This window comes from Nomascus leucogenys, chromosome 3 (assembly GCF_006542625.1).
Source record: "Nomascus leucogenys isolate Asia chromosome 3, Asia_NLE_v1, whole genome shotgun sequence".
Lineage (NCBI taxonomy): Eukaryota > Metazoa > Chordata > Mammalia > Primates > Hylobatidae > Nomascus > Nomascus leucogenys.
Genome location: NC_044383.1, coordinates 36135095 through 36151072, shown reverse-complemented (window position 1 = coordinate 36151072; position 15978 = coordinate 36135095). Strand labels below are relative to the sequence as shown.

At 44.0% G+C, this 15978-nt stretch overlaps 1 protein-coding gene across 12 annotated transcripts in view; it reads right to left on the bottom strand.

Annotated features, from left to right (window-relative positions):
* MMS19 (MMS19 homolog, cytosolic iron-sulfur assembly component) overlaps positions 1-15978 on the bottom strand; it is a 42456-nt gene that overhangs the window by 21979 nt on the left and 4499 nt on the right. For 4 of the 12 annotated variants that reach the window (XM_004087566.3, XM_003255281.4, XM_030808864.1 and 1 more), the window contains exons 2-3: positions 5041-5089; positions 1606-1706 (exon numbers count right to left, since the gene is read on the bottom strand). In XM_004087566.3, coding sequence (XP_004087614.2) covers positions 1606-1706; positions 5041-5089 — 150 coding nt within the window. Of the gene's footprint in view, positions 1-901; positions 1011-1597; positions 1707-5040; positions 5090-15978 lie in introns of all 12 variants that reach the window. The other 8 variants (XM_030808897.1, XM_030808872.1, XM_030808881.1 and 5 more) reach the window with 4 other exon arrangements.

The window sequence follows — 15978 nt, the reverse complement described above, 5'->3', positions numbered from 1 at the left end:
TTAAGGCCAGCCTGAGCAATACATGAGACCCTGTCTCCAAAAAACAAACAAAAGGGGTTCCCTCTCTCGGCTTTGGAGCCCTCCCTCCCTCTGCCTCTATACAGGGAAGATTCTTCCTTCTCCCTTCCTTCTTGCCCCTTCTTGCCTATTAAACTCTCCGCTACTTAAAACCACTTCATGTGTGTCGGTGTCGTTTTATCTAAACCAGCATGAGGACCAAGAACCCTGGCGTTCCTCCACTCATTGGAGCCATATGATTTTGGTGTGTTGGCTGGGAAAGGAAATTCGTTCATCAGACTGAAGCAATCAAACTCCAAATGGTACTGTAAACTGAACCACACATCAACACACCATTCTTCTGAGGACCCTTAGATCGACCCCAGGAGGAGCCCTTGCTGCTGTTCCCCATTCGATGCCCCTTTTCAGTAGGAAGTAGCCAGAAGGAGTCATCGCCCCAAACCCCCTAACAGTAGTTAGTTTGGCATCTCTACAGAGGGGAATGTTGTAGGAGTTATTAAGGAATTATTTTAGGCAGATAGAGAGGAAAAGGGGTCCTTGGGAAGTTTTCGTTTTTAAAAGCATCTCCAGAAAAGTTTCTTGTAAAGCCCTGGCAATTAGTGCCAGGCCACAACCTTTGATATGGAAATGAAAGCCATTAGAAACTGGGTCCACCCAAATATGGCGATTCCCATGGCCTTCCTGCCCTTTCCCCACATGTTCCTGGCAACATGGCCGCCCCCACATATGTAGAATATCATGGTGCCCTGCATTTGCATATTAAAAGGCTAGGGTAGGAGGGCCAGCTTTTTTGCCGGCTATGTGAATGACATGCCTAGTCAAACCAATCCCCCGAGCCCTATGCAAATCAGACATCGCCTCCTCCAGCTTCTGGATATATTACCTAGCTGGTATCTGTGGCAGGCGGAGTTCCCTCTCTTGGCTTTGGAGCCCCGCTCTGTCTCTGTACAGGGGAGCTTCTTCCTTCTCCCTTCCTTCTTGCCCCTTCTTGCCTATTAAACTCTCTGCTCCTTAAAACCAAAAAAACCAAAAAACAAAACAAACAAGGCTATAGTTTGCCTACCCCTGCTATACAAGATAAATAAGTTGTTGGCCTTTTTCCCCTCAGGACCTCAAAGCATGCTGATATTTCATTACTTTTCCTCTTTACCTATGAAATACTGCTCTGTTCATTTTACAGAGTGGGAAAAATACATTGAAAAAACAGTCTAAGGCTACATTTGAAATCCATCTGTCTCTTTTTTTGAGATGCAGTCCTGCTCTGTCATCCAGGCTGGAGTTCAGTGGCGTGATCTCGGCTCACTGCAACTTCCATCTCCCAGGTTCAAGCGATTCCTGCCTCAGCCTCCCGAGTAGCTGCAGGCGCCCGCCACTATGCCTGGCTAACGTTTTGTATTGAAATCCATGTGTCTTGTGTCTGAATTCTAATCATCTCTGCCACATATACCAGTGAGGAATGAAGACCTTGAATTAGTAGTTCATAGATACTTTAAGCCCACCCTCCCTGCCTGTAAAGTTGGCTTGAATAGACATGGGAGACCTGGGCTCAGCAACCCAGGAAGACATTCCTACTAGTGACACCAGTACCTTCCTTCTCCAGGAGCAAGGTGTGACAGTGGAATAGCACCTGTGACAAAAGCTGGATTCCTCGTGCCCGAGTTCGGGGTTCTGGATTCTCTAGAGAGGACCTGGGGGAAAACAGGATAGAGACAGCCTGCAATTACCCAGTTCAAATGTTTGAAGAAATAAATATTTTACATTAGTCACACTCACCCCCTGGGCATGGAAGCAGAGCCAAGCCCTGTTAAGAGTAAAAACAGGCCGGGCGTGGTGGCTCACGCTTGTAATCCCAGCACTTTGGGAGGCCGAGGCGGGCGGATCACGAGGTCAGGAGATCGAGACCACGGTGAAACCCTGTCTCTACTAAAAATATAAAAAAATAAGCCGGGCGTGGTGGCGGGCGCCTGTAGTCCCAGCTACTCGGAGAGGCTGAGGCAGGAGAATGGCGTGAACCCGGGAGGCAGAGCTTGCAGTGAGCCGAGATCGCGCCACTGCACTCCAGCCTGGGCGGCAGAGCGAGACTCCGCCTCAAAAAAAAAAAAAAAAAAAAGAGTAAAAGCAGCCCAAGAAGGTGTTCCTGAGGTAACGGCATTACAGATACCAGTAAGGACAGAAGGCTTAAGAGCGATCCTCAGACTGATGTGGCATCATTTAGAGGCACATGTGACACCAAGAGCCAACAGAGGTTTCTGCCTCCAGGTACCCCCAGCTTGGCACCTAATAAGCACTGTGCTTACTCTTTCTCCCCAGTGGTATGATTGTGACATTCCTCTGAAATACAGCTTAGCAGCTACCCACAGGGTTTGAGAGATGATTGGCAGCTGCAGCTTCCACCAAAACAAGGAGAATACATGCATTTTTGTAAATTAATGCTAAAGAAAAAAAATTGCTCAGAATCACCACCAAGTTCCTAGGGTAAAAGAAAACATGAAAAACCAAAACTTTATAACTGGAAGGTCACAAAGTAAGATGGCCAGAATATAGCTTTAACTAGGTAGGATTACTGATATAGGAGAAGCTGGACTGAAGCAACAAGGAAGTGACTTATCCTCAAAATTGCTCTACGGAGATTATACTGAAACATACTAGAAATAATCTAAGCAGGAACAAGCAGAAAGTGGAAGAGTTCTGGCCATGACAGTTATATTGAACCTCAAGGGTAAGAGCGTATATAACTAAGAGTATGGGGACAAAAATAAGGTCACTCTTAACAGGATCCCCAGGATAAAAACTTGTGGAAAGGTTTCTACTCAGGAAGTAGAAAACTGTGCATTCAGGTTGGGTGTGGTGGCTCACACCTGTAATCCCAGAATTTTGGGAGACAGACGAGAGGATCACTTGAGCCCGGCAGTCGCAACCAGCCTGGGCAACATAGTGGGACCCTGTCTCTACAAAAAATACAAAAACTTAGCTGGGCATGGTGGCACAAGCCTGTAGTCCCAGTTTCTTGGGAGGCTGAGGTGGGTGGATGGCTTGGGCCCAGGAGATCGAGGCTGCAGTGGGCCACGATCACTCCACTGCACTCTAGCCTGATTAACAGAGTGAGACCCTGTCTCAAAGAAAAAGAAAAAAAGAAAACTATGCATTTGGAGCATTTAAAAATGGAACAAGGCACACAAATGCTCACAGCAGCATTATTAGGAATAGCCAAAAAGTGGAAACAATCCAGATGTCCATCCACTGATAAATGATTAAATAAGATGCATATCCATAAAACGGGAATATTATTCAGCAAGAAAAGAAATGCAGAACAGATATGTGCTGCAACATGGATGAACCTTGAAAACATGCTAAGTGAAAGAAGCCGGCAACAAAGGTCACATGTGTGATTCCATTTATATGACATTTCCAGAGTAGGCAAATCCATAGAAGACAGAAGTAGATTAGTGACTGCTGGGGGTTGGGAAGAAGGGGGAAGGGGAAATGACTGCTAATGGGCATGGGTTTCTTTCTGGAGTAATGAAAATGTCCTCAAATCTACTGTGCTGAGAATTGCACAAATCTGTAAAAATACTTTTACAAGCCACAAAATTGCACATTTTAAAATGGTGAACTTTATGATATGTGAATTATACATCAATAAGGCTGTATGTATGTGTGTGTGTGTGTGTGTGTGTATATTTTGCTTGTTTGTTTTTTGAGATGGAGTCTCGCTCTGTCGCCCAGGCTGGAGTGCAGTGGCGTGATCTCAGCTCACTGCAAGCTCCGCCTCACGGGTTCATGCCATTCTCCTGCCTCAGCCTCCCGAGTAGCTGGGACTACAGGCACCCGCCACCACACCTGGCTAATTTTTTGTATTTTTGGTAGAGACGGGGTTTCACCGTGTTAGCCAGGATGGTCTTGATCTCCTGACCTCATGATCCGCCCACCTCGGCCTCCCAAAGTGCTGGGATCACAGGCATGAGCCACCGCGTCCGGCCTATATATATTTTTTGATGGGGGTCTCACTCTGTCACCTGGATTGGAATGCAGTGGCATGACCTGTTTACTGCAACCTCCACCTCCCAGACTCCAGTGATCCTCCCACCTCAGCCTTCCGGGTAGCTGGGACCACAGGCGCATACCACCATGCCTATCTAATTTTTTGTATTTTTGGTAGAGACAGGGTTTCACCTTGTTACCCATGCTGGTCTTAAACTCCTGAGCTCAGACAATCCACCTTCTTCGGCCTCTCAAAGTGCTGGGATTACAGGTATGAGCCACCGCACCCAGCCAATGCTGTATATTTTTTTTTTTAGTGGATCAAGGCCACCACAATGTGAGTAGAAAGGCCAAATAGTCTGTTATGTGGGAGAAATGTGTAACAGTGACTTTGTTTTTTTAATTTCCCCCAATTTTCTAGTTTTCTGTTTTAGAAGACATGCTGTCACAATTAACAACTCTTACTAATAAGACTTGTCAATTTAAATAGTCTATACCAATTATGAAATATGAGGAAAGTAGGCATTAGACTACAAGCACATACTTCCTCTAAATGCTTAGAATCCCAAGCTATAACACTGCTTTATCAGCTGTTTCCCAAAGCCTTTTCTCCTAGTAGGGATCTGCAGCAGGGTCAGCCTCCTGGGAACTCCCCACACAGGGCCCACAGCTTGTTCTGAGTCAGGTCTAGGCAGGCTAGCATCCCATGGAGGTAGGTGGGTCTACAGATGCACAAAGGAATCAACAGCTGATGGCCTTCAACCACGTACCTCATCCCAAAGCTGTGGGCTGTGCCAGCAGTTGATGTGGCCTATAGGCTGTGTGTTCCCAAATACTAAAGACGCCTCAGCCAGATAGCATGAAAATTTTTTCAGGAGAAACAATTCAAACATATGGGCTTAGACTGAGGTATTAATATGGAAGGGGGCTGCTGGGCTACAGGACAAATTCAGGCTCCAGGAAAGCAGCAATGCGCAAAAGTAACTTTTCAGAATACACAGTCAGGGTTGGAGAAGAACATTCTATAGCAGAGGCTCTTACCCAAGGGCTTCCACAACTTGTAACACTGTATAGTTGCCAGATTTCACATCTGCAGGAAATAAAATAAATAAATATGAAAAAAAAAAAAAAAAACCCTACCAAAGGGTTGAATAACACTAATTATAATGTTTCCTGACTGCCCTAGGCTCTGTACCTGGGGGCCCACTATACTTGCCAAGAGCCCTCCTAGATAAGAAGCAGCATTGCTGTAACACTTCAAATATGCAGCTTTGTATAAGAATTGAAAAGAAAATAAATATATCATTTGTGAATGACATGAGCATATATCCTGAAAATCCAAGAGAAATAAAAAAATTACAAACAAAATAATTTGTTAAATTAGCTGGATACAAAATATTATGAAATTTAAAACCTTCATATATATATATATATATACACACAATAGCCTGTAAAATGATATAAGGAAAAAGACCCTGTTTATAATAGTGAAAAAAGAAAAATGAAAAAACTACCTGGATATAAACTTTTTTCCTCATTTTTAAAAATCATGGTAAAATACACTACATAAAAACTTTTGTTTTGGCCAGGTGCGGTGGCTCATGTCTGTAATCCCAGTACTTTGGGAGGCGAGGTGGGCAGATCACGAGGTCAGGAGATTGAGACCATCCTGGCTAACATGGTGAAACGCTGTCTCTATTAAAAATACAGAAAATTAGCCAGGCGTGGTGGCATGTGCCTGTCGTCCCAGCTACTGAAAAGGCTGAGGCAGGAGAATCGCTTGAACCCTGAAGTGCGGTGGTGTAATCACAGCCTCCCAGGCTCAGGTGATCCTCCCACCTCAGCCTCCCCAGTAGCTGGGACCAAAGGCATGTGCCACTACCCCTGGCTAAGTATTTTGTATTTCTTTGTAGAGATGGGTTTCGCCATATTGGTGGTCTTGAACTCATGGGCTCAAATGATCCTCCCATCTCAGTCTCCCAAAGTGCTGGGATTACAGACGTGAGCCACTGCGCCCAACCTAGACATAAACTTAATAAAAATATGTGAAAATCTGAATGATGAAAACTTTATTTTATTTATTTATTTTTGAGATGGAGTTCTCTTTTGTCACCCAGGCTAGAGTGAAATGGTGCAATTTCGGCTTACTGCAACCTCCGCCTCCTGGGTTCAAGCGATTCTCCTGCCTCAGCCTCCCGAGTACCTGGGATTACAGGCGCCTGCCACCACACCCGGCTAATTTTTGTATTTTCTTTTTCTTTTTTTTTTTTTTTGAGATAGAGTCTTGCTCTTGTTACCCAGGCTGGAGTGCAATGGTATGATCTCGGCTCACTGCAATCTCCGCCTCCCAGGTTCAAGCAATTCTTCTGCCCCAGTCTCCCAAGTAGCTGGGATTACAGGTGCCCACCACCATGCCTGGCTAATTTTTGTATTTTCAGTAGAGATGGGGTTTTGCCATGTTGGCCAGGCTGGTTTCGAACTCCTGACCTCGTGATCCACCTGCCTCGGCCTCCCAAAGTGCTGGGATTACAGGCATGAGCCACTGCACCTGGCCCTAATTTTTATATTTTTAGTAGAGATAGGGCTTTACCATGTTGGCTAGGCTGGTAGTGAACTCCTGACCTCAGGTGATCCACCCGCCTCTGCCTCCCAAACTGCTGGGATTACAGGCATAAGCCACCGCACCTAGACGATGAAAACTTTAAAGCACTAGTGAGATATCACTTCATATGTGCTAGGATGGCTATTATCAAAAAGACAAGAGATAACAAGTGCTGGTGAAGACAAAGAGAAAAGGGAACCTTTGTACACTGTTGGTGGGAATGTAAATTAGTACAGCCATTATGGAAAACAGCATGGAGGTTTCTTAAAAAATTTAAAATAGAACTACTATATGACCCAACAATCCCACTACTAGGTACATATCCAAAGGAAATGAAATCAGTATCTGTAGAGATGTCTGTACTCCCATGTTCACTGCAGCATTATTCACAGTAGCCAAGATCTGGTAACAACCTAAGTGTCAACAGATAAATCAATAAAGAAAATGTGACGTGTGTGTACACATATACAACAGAATACTATTCAGCTATAAGAAAGAAAGGAATCTTGCCACTTGGTGTTTTTTTTTTTTTTTTTTTCCTGAGACAGAGTCTCTCTCTGTCACCCAGGCTGGAGTGCAGTGGTGTGATCCCAGCTCACTGCAACCTCCACTTCCCGGTTTCAAGCAATTCTCTGTCTCAGCCTCCGAAGTAGCTGGGATTACAGGCACATGCCACCATGCCTGGCTAATTTTTGTATTTTTTAGTAGAGATGGGGTTTCGCCATGTTGGCCAGGCTGGTCTTGAACGTCTAACCTCAGGTGATCCGCCCACCTCAACCTCCGAAAGTGCTGGGATTGCAGGCGTGAGCCACTGTGCCAGGCCAAAATCCTGCCACTTGGGACAACACAAATGAACCTGGGTGAACATCTTGCTAAGTGAAATAGGCCAGAAGAGAAAGACAAATACAGTATCCTATGATCTCACTTATATGCAGAATCTAAAAAGTTTAATTCACAAAAGCAGAGAGTAGAATGGTGGCTGCAAAGTACAGAAGAAAATGGGGAGAAATTGGTAAAAGAGTTTTTTAAAACAAGCACTAATGAGGATCTGAAAAGGAAACTTTATAGAAAGGCATCTCATATCTTTGAAAGACTCAAGATGACAAATCTCCCATATCAATCTATAATTTTAAGATAATCACCATAAAAACACTAATAGAATACTTTTGGAAACTAGATAAGCTTATCCTGAAATTAAAGTGCAAAATATATATATATATATATATAAAATTAGACAGGCAAGTTGTGAAAAAGAGTAATAGAAAAGCAGGGAGAAGGTAGCCCTTCCAGATATTAAGAGATTATTATATGGTCACATTTTAAAAGTGTACATTTTCAACAACAAAGAAGAAAAATAAAAAGTATACACTTTTGAATATACTTGTAATTTCCCATAATAAAAGTAAAAAAAAAAAACAACCAGTGTAGTTTCAATCCATATTCAAAGAAATCAATGGTACAAAAATAGAATGGAAAGTCCAGAGACACAAATACATATGAGAATATGATTTTTAAAATCCTATTTCAGTTAATGGGAAAAATAAAGACTATTCAATAAATAGTGTTAGAATGACTGGTCCTGGAACCAATTTGGAAAACAAACAAAAACAAACATTGGCTTTAAATCTTTCACCAAAATACATTTTTTAAATATGAGAAAATTTCTAAGAACAAGATAAAATTCAGAAGCCATAAAAGATTGGTTTTAAAAAGTCAGATTTTCTACAAGGTAAAAATAATTATCATAGGACAAACTGGGAAAAAAAATTGCAAGTCTTATAACAAAAGGCCAGTTTACCAATATATAAAGAGTTCCCACAAATCAATGCAGAAAAGGCCAACAATTTAAAATGGGCAAAAACAGGCCGGGCACAGTGGCTCATGCCTGTAATCACTTTGGGAGGCCAAGGCAGGTGGATTGCTTGAGGCCAGGAGTTTGAGACCAGCCTAGCCAACATGGCAAAACATGTGTGTGGTGGCGCATGCCTGTAAATCCCAGTTATTCGGGAGGCTGAGGGACAAGAATCACTTGATCCCGGGAGGCAGAGGTTGCAGTGAGCTGAGATCGTGCCACTGCACTCCAGCCTGGGTGACAGAGTGAGAATCTGTCTCAAAATAAATAAATAAATAAAATTAAAAAAATAAAATGGGCAAAAACAAAAAAATGAACAGGCATTCCACGTAAAAGGAACAAGTATGTACGAAAAGGTGCTCAACCATATTCACAATAAAAGATGTAAATTAAACCACATAGAAACTTTTTAGGAAAATCTAACAGACCGGCAAAGACAAAAAACTTAGCAATATATTATGTTTGGTCATGGTATTCAGAAATAGACATTCTTAAACATTGTAGGTAGGATTATAAACTGGTGCAACCCTATATTGAGGGCAATATAACATCTTTAGAATTCTAGGCGTATATAGGCTTTAACCCAGGAAAGCTAGAAATTTATCCTCTAGCTATCTAGTCATCTTTTGGTATATACATGAGAGATTGGCTCCAGGACCTCCTGAGGATACTAAAATCTGTGGATGCTCAAGACCCTTATATAAAATGGTAGCGTATCTGCACACAAACTATGCACACTCTCCTGTATACTTTAAATCATCTCTAGATTACTCATAATACTTAATACAATCTAAGTGCTACGTAAATAGCTGTTACACTGTATTGTTTAGGGAATAATGACAGGAAAAAAGTCTATACATGTTCAGTACAGCTGCAATTTTTTCTCCCAAGTACTTTTGATCTGCAGTTGCTTGAATCAAGGATGCAGAACACACAGATATGGAGGGCTAACTTACTGTAAAAGTGCAAAATAATGCATGTATAACGTTATTCAATACAGCATTATTCGTAACAGTAAATGACTGCAAACAACACATGCCCATCAATAAGAAACCAGTTAAATGAATTATAGTACATCCATACAATGGAAGTCTCTGTAGCTACTTTTATTTATTTTTTAATCTTTTTTATTTTTATTTTTTGAGACAGCGTCTTGCTCTGTTGCCCAGGCTGGACTGTATTTTCAGTAGAGATGGGGGTTTCGCCATGTTGCCTATGGCTGGTCTCGAACTCCTGAGCTCAAGTGATCCACCTGCCTTGGCCTCCCAAAGTGCTGAGATTACGGGCGTGAGCCAACGCACCTGGCCTGTAGCTACTTTTAAAAAGACAAATGAAGAAAGACTGAAGCTATATGTATACTGATAATGAGTCAAGATCTAAAAGAACAGTGTGTATAAATAGTGTATATAATATGTGCTTAGCATTGTTTTTAAAGGGAGAGGGGATTGTTTTTATTTGCATTTATTTACATCTCTGGAAGATATAAAAGGAACTAATAACATTTGTTGCCTTCAGGGAGGGAAAATGCATAGTTAAGGGTTGAAGCCGGGCGCGGTGGCTCACGATTGTAATCCCAGCACTTTGGGAGGCTGAGGCGGGCGGATCACGAGGTCAGGAGATCGAGACCACGGTGAAACCCCATCTCTACTAAAAAAAAAATACAAAAAAATTAGCCGGGCGTGGTGGCGGGCGCCTGTAGTCCCAGCTACTCGGAGAGGCTGAGGCAGGAGAATGGCGTGAACCCGGGAGGCGGAGATTGCAGTGAGCCGAGATTGCGCCACTGCACTCCAGCCTGGGCGACAGAGCGAGACTCCGTCTCAAAAAAAAAAAAAAAAAAAAAAAAAGAAATAAGGGTTGAGAGGTAGACTATTGTTTTAAAAGAAATGTTTCATTTTGGAATAATTTTACATTTATAGCAAAGTTGCAATGACAGTGCGGAGTTCCCGTATAGCCGTCACTCGGTTTCTCTTAATGTTAACATCTTACATGGCACACATCTGTGAAACTATGTACGAGTGTCAAAACTAAGAGATTAGGTTAGCACTGATACACACCATTAACTAAACTCTAGGCTTTATTCAGATTTCAATAGTTTCTCCACTAATGCCAAATTTCTGTTCCAGGATCCAATTAAGAATACCAAATTGCAGTCAGTCATCTTGAATTCTTAGTCTCTCCTGGTCTGCGAAAGTTTCTTAGTCTTTCCTTGTTTTTCATGACCTTGATAGTTTTAAAGAAGTACTTCATAGAAGGTTCCCCAATTTGTGTTTGTTTGATGTTTCCCTCATGTTTAGACTGGGGTTATGGGTTTAAAAAAGAGTATCACAGAGGTGAAGTACCCTTCTCATCATATCATATCAGGGATATAAGATAGTCACATGGCTTCTCCATTACTGGCAATGTTAATGTTGATCACTTGGTTAAGGTATGTCTGCCAGGTCTCTGCACTATACAGTTACTACTTTTCTCTTTCTGGTACTCTTTTATTTGTAAGGTATTCATTAAGTCCAGCTCACATTCAATGGGGAGGGGAAGATTAAACTCCACCTCCTGGAGGGAGGAGTATCTACCTATATTATTTGGATTTTTTTTTTTTTTGAGGCAGGGTCTAGCTCTGTGCAGTAGTACAATCAAAGCTCACTGCAGCCTCGACTTCCTGGGCTCAAGTGATCCTCTCACCTCAGCCTCCTGAGTAGCTGGGACTACAGGCACGCACCACCATGCCTGCCTAATTTTTGTATTTTTTTGTGGGGACAGGGTTTTGCCATGTTGCCCAGGCTGGTCTCAAATTCCTGGGCTCAAGTGATCCACCTGCCTTGACCTCTCAAAGTGCTGGGACTACAGATGTGAGCCACTGCACCTGGCCTTTAAATGCAATTTTAGCAGCACAATAGTAACTCACATATATTGAAGAGAAGCATCTTAGAATGTATTTTCAAGGGAGAAACAGGGTAAAAGGCTAACCATCTTCATAAGGCTTTGGTTCACATTGAACACTTATAGCTGCCGGGCGCGGTGGCTCACGCTTGTAATCCCAGCACTTTGGGAGGCCGAGGCGGGCGGATCACGAGGTCAGGAGATCGAGACCACAATGAAATCCCGTCTCTACTTTTTTTTTTTTTTTTTTTTGAGACGGAGTCTCGCTCTGTCGCCCAGGCTGGAGTGCAGTGGCGCAATCTCGGCTCACTGCAAGCTCCGCCTCCCAGGTTCACGCCATTCTCCTGCCTCAGCCTCTCCGAGTAGCTGGGACTACAGGCGCCCACCACCATGCCCGGCTAATTTTTTTGTATTTTTAGTAGAGACGGGGTTTCACCATGGTCTTGATCTCCTGACCTTGTGATCCGCCCGCCTCGGCCTCCCAAAGTGCTGAGATTACAAGCGTGAGCCACCACGCCCGGCCGAAACCCCATGTCTACTAAAAAAATACAAAAAAAAATTAGCCGGGCATCGTGGCGGGCGCCTGTAGTCCCAGCTACTCGGAGAGGCTGAGGCGGGAGAATGGCGTGAACCTGGGAAGCGGAGCTTGCAGTGAGCCGAGATTGCGCCACTGCACTCCAGCCTGGGCAACAGAGCGAGACTCTGTCTCAAAACAAAAAAAACAAAAAAAAACCACTTATAGCTAAATAAGGTGTGACAACCAGAGAATTACTTCCAGCAGCCTGTTCTGGGTTCCTAATCCACCTACCTCTAAATGCAGAACCTTAACTAGTCAGCTTGCACCAATGCTGGAAAAAGTGAAAAAGAGGTCTGAAGAAATCCTAAACTAAACTTCCGGTTCTCCCAAAGTCTGTGGTCTCGCAGCAACAGTTATGAGCTGAGCTGGACAGAGGCTCACTCTAGCACCACAGTAAGAAGTCGTCCAATAAGACTGAGGAAAATGAGAGCTCTAGTTAGGACTTATAGCTCGTGACTGGCACCAATTTAGACATCAGGCACTCTTAGCCCACTTGTGCCAGGATGTGGAAGGCCCAGCTGCTGCCCCAGCTCCTGAGAAAGAGCCAAGGGAAAAAATGAGCAGACTGTAAGGGTGGGGGAAGGGGTAGCAGCCAGACTAACAGGCCAAACAAACCAAGTTGGGTTCTACACCCAATTCCTTAATGGCAACACTTACATGAACTGAAACACCTATTTCTGGGTTACGAACCACAAAAGGGCATTGCAACATTTGGGAAGGTAGAAAAGGGTACTTTCTTGGAACCGCCTGGCTACAGTACAGAAAACTCTGCTGAAACAACCCATCCAAAAACTAATTTCAATAATGGGCACAGAAGGAGTTAACAATTGTACAGATGACGCCGCAGGGGACTAACAACTGTTAATAGCAAAGGATATCAATGAACTGAATCATTTTTCTTCAGCAATACCATCAAAACCCTCCGTGGATGCCAGGCTAGGGTCTATGTTTGGAACGAAGGCTCTAAAACAAGAAGTGCCAAATAGGGCCCATTCAGTACCTTCTATTTTTTCATTTTTAAAAAAAATTGAGGTAAAGGCCGGGCGTGGTGGCTCACGCCTATAATCCCAGCACTCTGGGAGGCCGAGGTGGGTGGATCATGAGGTCAGGAGATCGAGACCAGTCTGGCCAATATGGTGAAACCCCATCTCTACCAAAAATACAAAAATTAGCTGGGCGTAGTGGCGTGCGCCTGTAGTCCCAGCTACTCAGGAGACTGAGGCAGAAGAATTGCTTGAACCTGGGAGGCAGAGGTTGCAGTGAGCTGAAATCGCGCCTGGGCAACAGAGCGAGACTCCGTCTCAAAGAAAAAAAAAAAAAAAGAAAAATGCTTCTTCAGCATTCTGCGTACATTAATATGAAAATGGCTGCTTTATAATTACAAATAAATAGCCATTTGCATGTGATTCCTTGAATCCAGTATGTGGGTGAACTCTCCTGGCAAAGCCCTTTAGTCTTCATATAGCTTTCACAAAATTCTTGAATTAATGCAGCACAAACATAAAAGTGAGTATAAGGCCGGGCACGGTGGCTCATGCCGGTAATCCTAGCACTTTGGGAGACCGAGGTGGGCGGATCACCTCAGGTCAGGAGTTTGAGACCAGCCTGGCCAACATGGCGAAACCCTGTCTCTACTGACACAAAAACTAGCTGGGTGTGGTAGTGCATGCCTGTAATCCTAGCTACTCCGAAGGCTGAGGCAGGAGAATCACCTGAACCTGGGAGGCAGAGTTTGCAATGAGCTGAGATCATGCCATTGCACTCCAGCCTGGGCTAAGAGTGAAACTCAATCTAAAAAAAAAAAAAAAAAAAAAAAGAGTACAAAAGTAGAAAAAACTAGAGAAAAATGAGGCTGGGTGTGGTGGTTCACACCTGTAATCCCAGCACTTTGGGAGGCCGAGGCGGGCGGATCATGAGGTCAGGAGATCGAGACCATCCTGGCTAACAGAGTGAAACCCTGTCTCTACTAAAAAAATACAAAAAAATTAGCTGGGCGTGGTGACGGGTGCCTGTAGTCCCAGCTACTTGGGAGGCTGAGGCAGGAGAATGGCGTGATCCCAGGAGGCAGAGCTTGCAGTGAGTGGAGACAGAGCCACTGCACTCTCGCCTGGGCGACTGAGCGAGACTCTGTCTCAAAAAAAAGAGAAAAGAAAGAAAAAATTAGAGAAAAATGAGATAATAAAGCTATTACAAGACAGTAAAAAAGAGTAAGGAAGATGGTGGCCAGGCACAGTGGCTCACACCTGTAATCCCTGCACTTTGGGAGGCCGAGGCAGGTGGATTACTTGAGGTTTGGAGTTTGAGACCAGCCTGGCCAACATGATGAAACCCTGTGTCTACTAAAAAAAAAAATAGAAAAATTAGCTGGCCGTGATGGCATGGGCCTGTAATCCTAGCTGTTTCGGAGGCTGAGGCAGGAGAGTCATTTGAACCCAGGAGGTGAAGGCTGCAGTGAGCCAAGATCGTGCCACTGCACTCCGGCCTGGGCAACAGAACAAGACTTCATCTTCAAAAAAAAAAAGCCGTATGTTTGTTTACATGTTTTCATTCAACATTTACTGAATATTATAAATAGGGTACCATGTTAGGGCTTAAGATAGAAATATGGGCAGGGAGTTTTGGGGAAGTCCATAGTCTGCTGGAGCAGAAAGACAAACATTCATTCATTCATTCATTTTTGAGACAGAGTCTTGCTCTGTCACCCAGGCTGGAGTGCAGTGGTGCCATCTTTGGCTCAGTGCAACCTCTCCCTCCAGGGTTCAAGTGATTGTCCTACCTCAGCCTCCCAAGTGGCTGCAACTACAGGCACACCACCATGCTGGGCTGATTTTTAAAGATTTTTGTAGAGACAAGGTCTCACTATACTGTACAGGCTGGTTTCGAATTCTTGGGCCCAAGCAATCCTCCCACCTCAGCCTCCCAAAGTGCTGGGATTACAGGCATGAACCACCATGCCTAGCCCAGAAAGACATTTAAAACAATCACAGTGGGTTGAGGCTAGAGGATTGCTAGAGGTCAGGAGTTGGAGACCACCTTGGGCAACAAAACAAGGCCCTGTTCGCTACAAAAAAAATTAGCCAGGTGTGGTGACATGGGCCTGTAGTCTCAGCTACTCTGGAGGCTGAGGCCGGAGGATCACTTGAGCCCAGAAGTTCTTCGAGGTCGCACTGCACTTCAGCTGGGGCAACAGAGTAGACGCTGCTTCTAAAATAAATAAATAAAACAATCACAGTGTAACAAGTTCTGTGTTACTACAGTGATATAAACAGAGATTGGGTTAGCATGAGAAAGAAGTAAAATTCCTAGGTTTATGGACCATGGGCCATTAACTTTAAGTGATTAATTCTTTTAATGGTGCAAAGTATCCAAAATTAAAAATAACCAGGCTTGGCATGGTGGCTCACACCTGTAATCTCAGCACTTTGGGAGGCCAAGGCAGGCAGATCACCTGAGGTCGGAAGTTTTGAGACCTGCCTGACCAACATGGAGAAACCCCATCTCTACTAAAAATACAAAATTAGCCATGCGTGGTGACGCATGCCTGTGATCCCAGCTACTCGGGAGGCTGAGGCAGGAGAATCACTTGAACCCGGGGGGCGGGGGTTACGGTCAGCAGAGATCGCACCATTGCACTCCAGCCTGGGCAACGAGAGCAAAACTCCATCTCAAAACAACACACCACCACCACCACCACCACCACCACCACCACCACCACCACCACACCCAGAATACCTGGAAATACTATTAATTATGCACTTGGACTCCTGGGATGAAGAAAGCTAACAGAGAGTTAATTTTCCTAAGGGTATTTTCGCTGGTATCAAGGAAAAAATCAGTGTAAGTTCATTTTCCTTTATAGGAGGGTCTAAGATTTTCCAACACGTTCAAGATTTGCTCTCTAAAAATGGACCTACTAGCACCTCCTAACTACCCACACTTTCCTTAGCAAGGCACCAGTTTGTGTTGGGGCACTGAGAAGTCAAAGGAGTATTTATGTGATCATTGACACAGAATGCACAAACAGATCTCTGTCTGATGGAGTTGAAGCCTCTTGAGAATCTGGACTAGCAG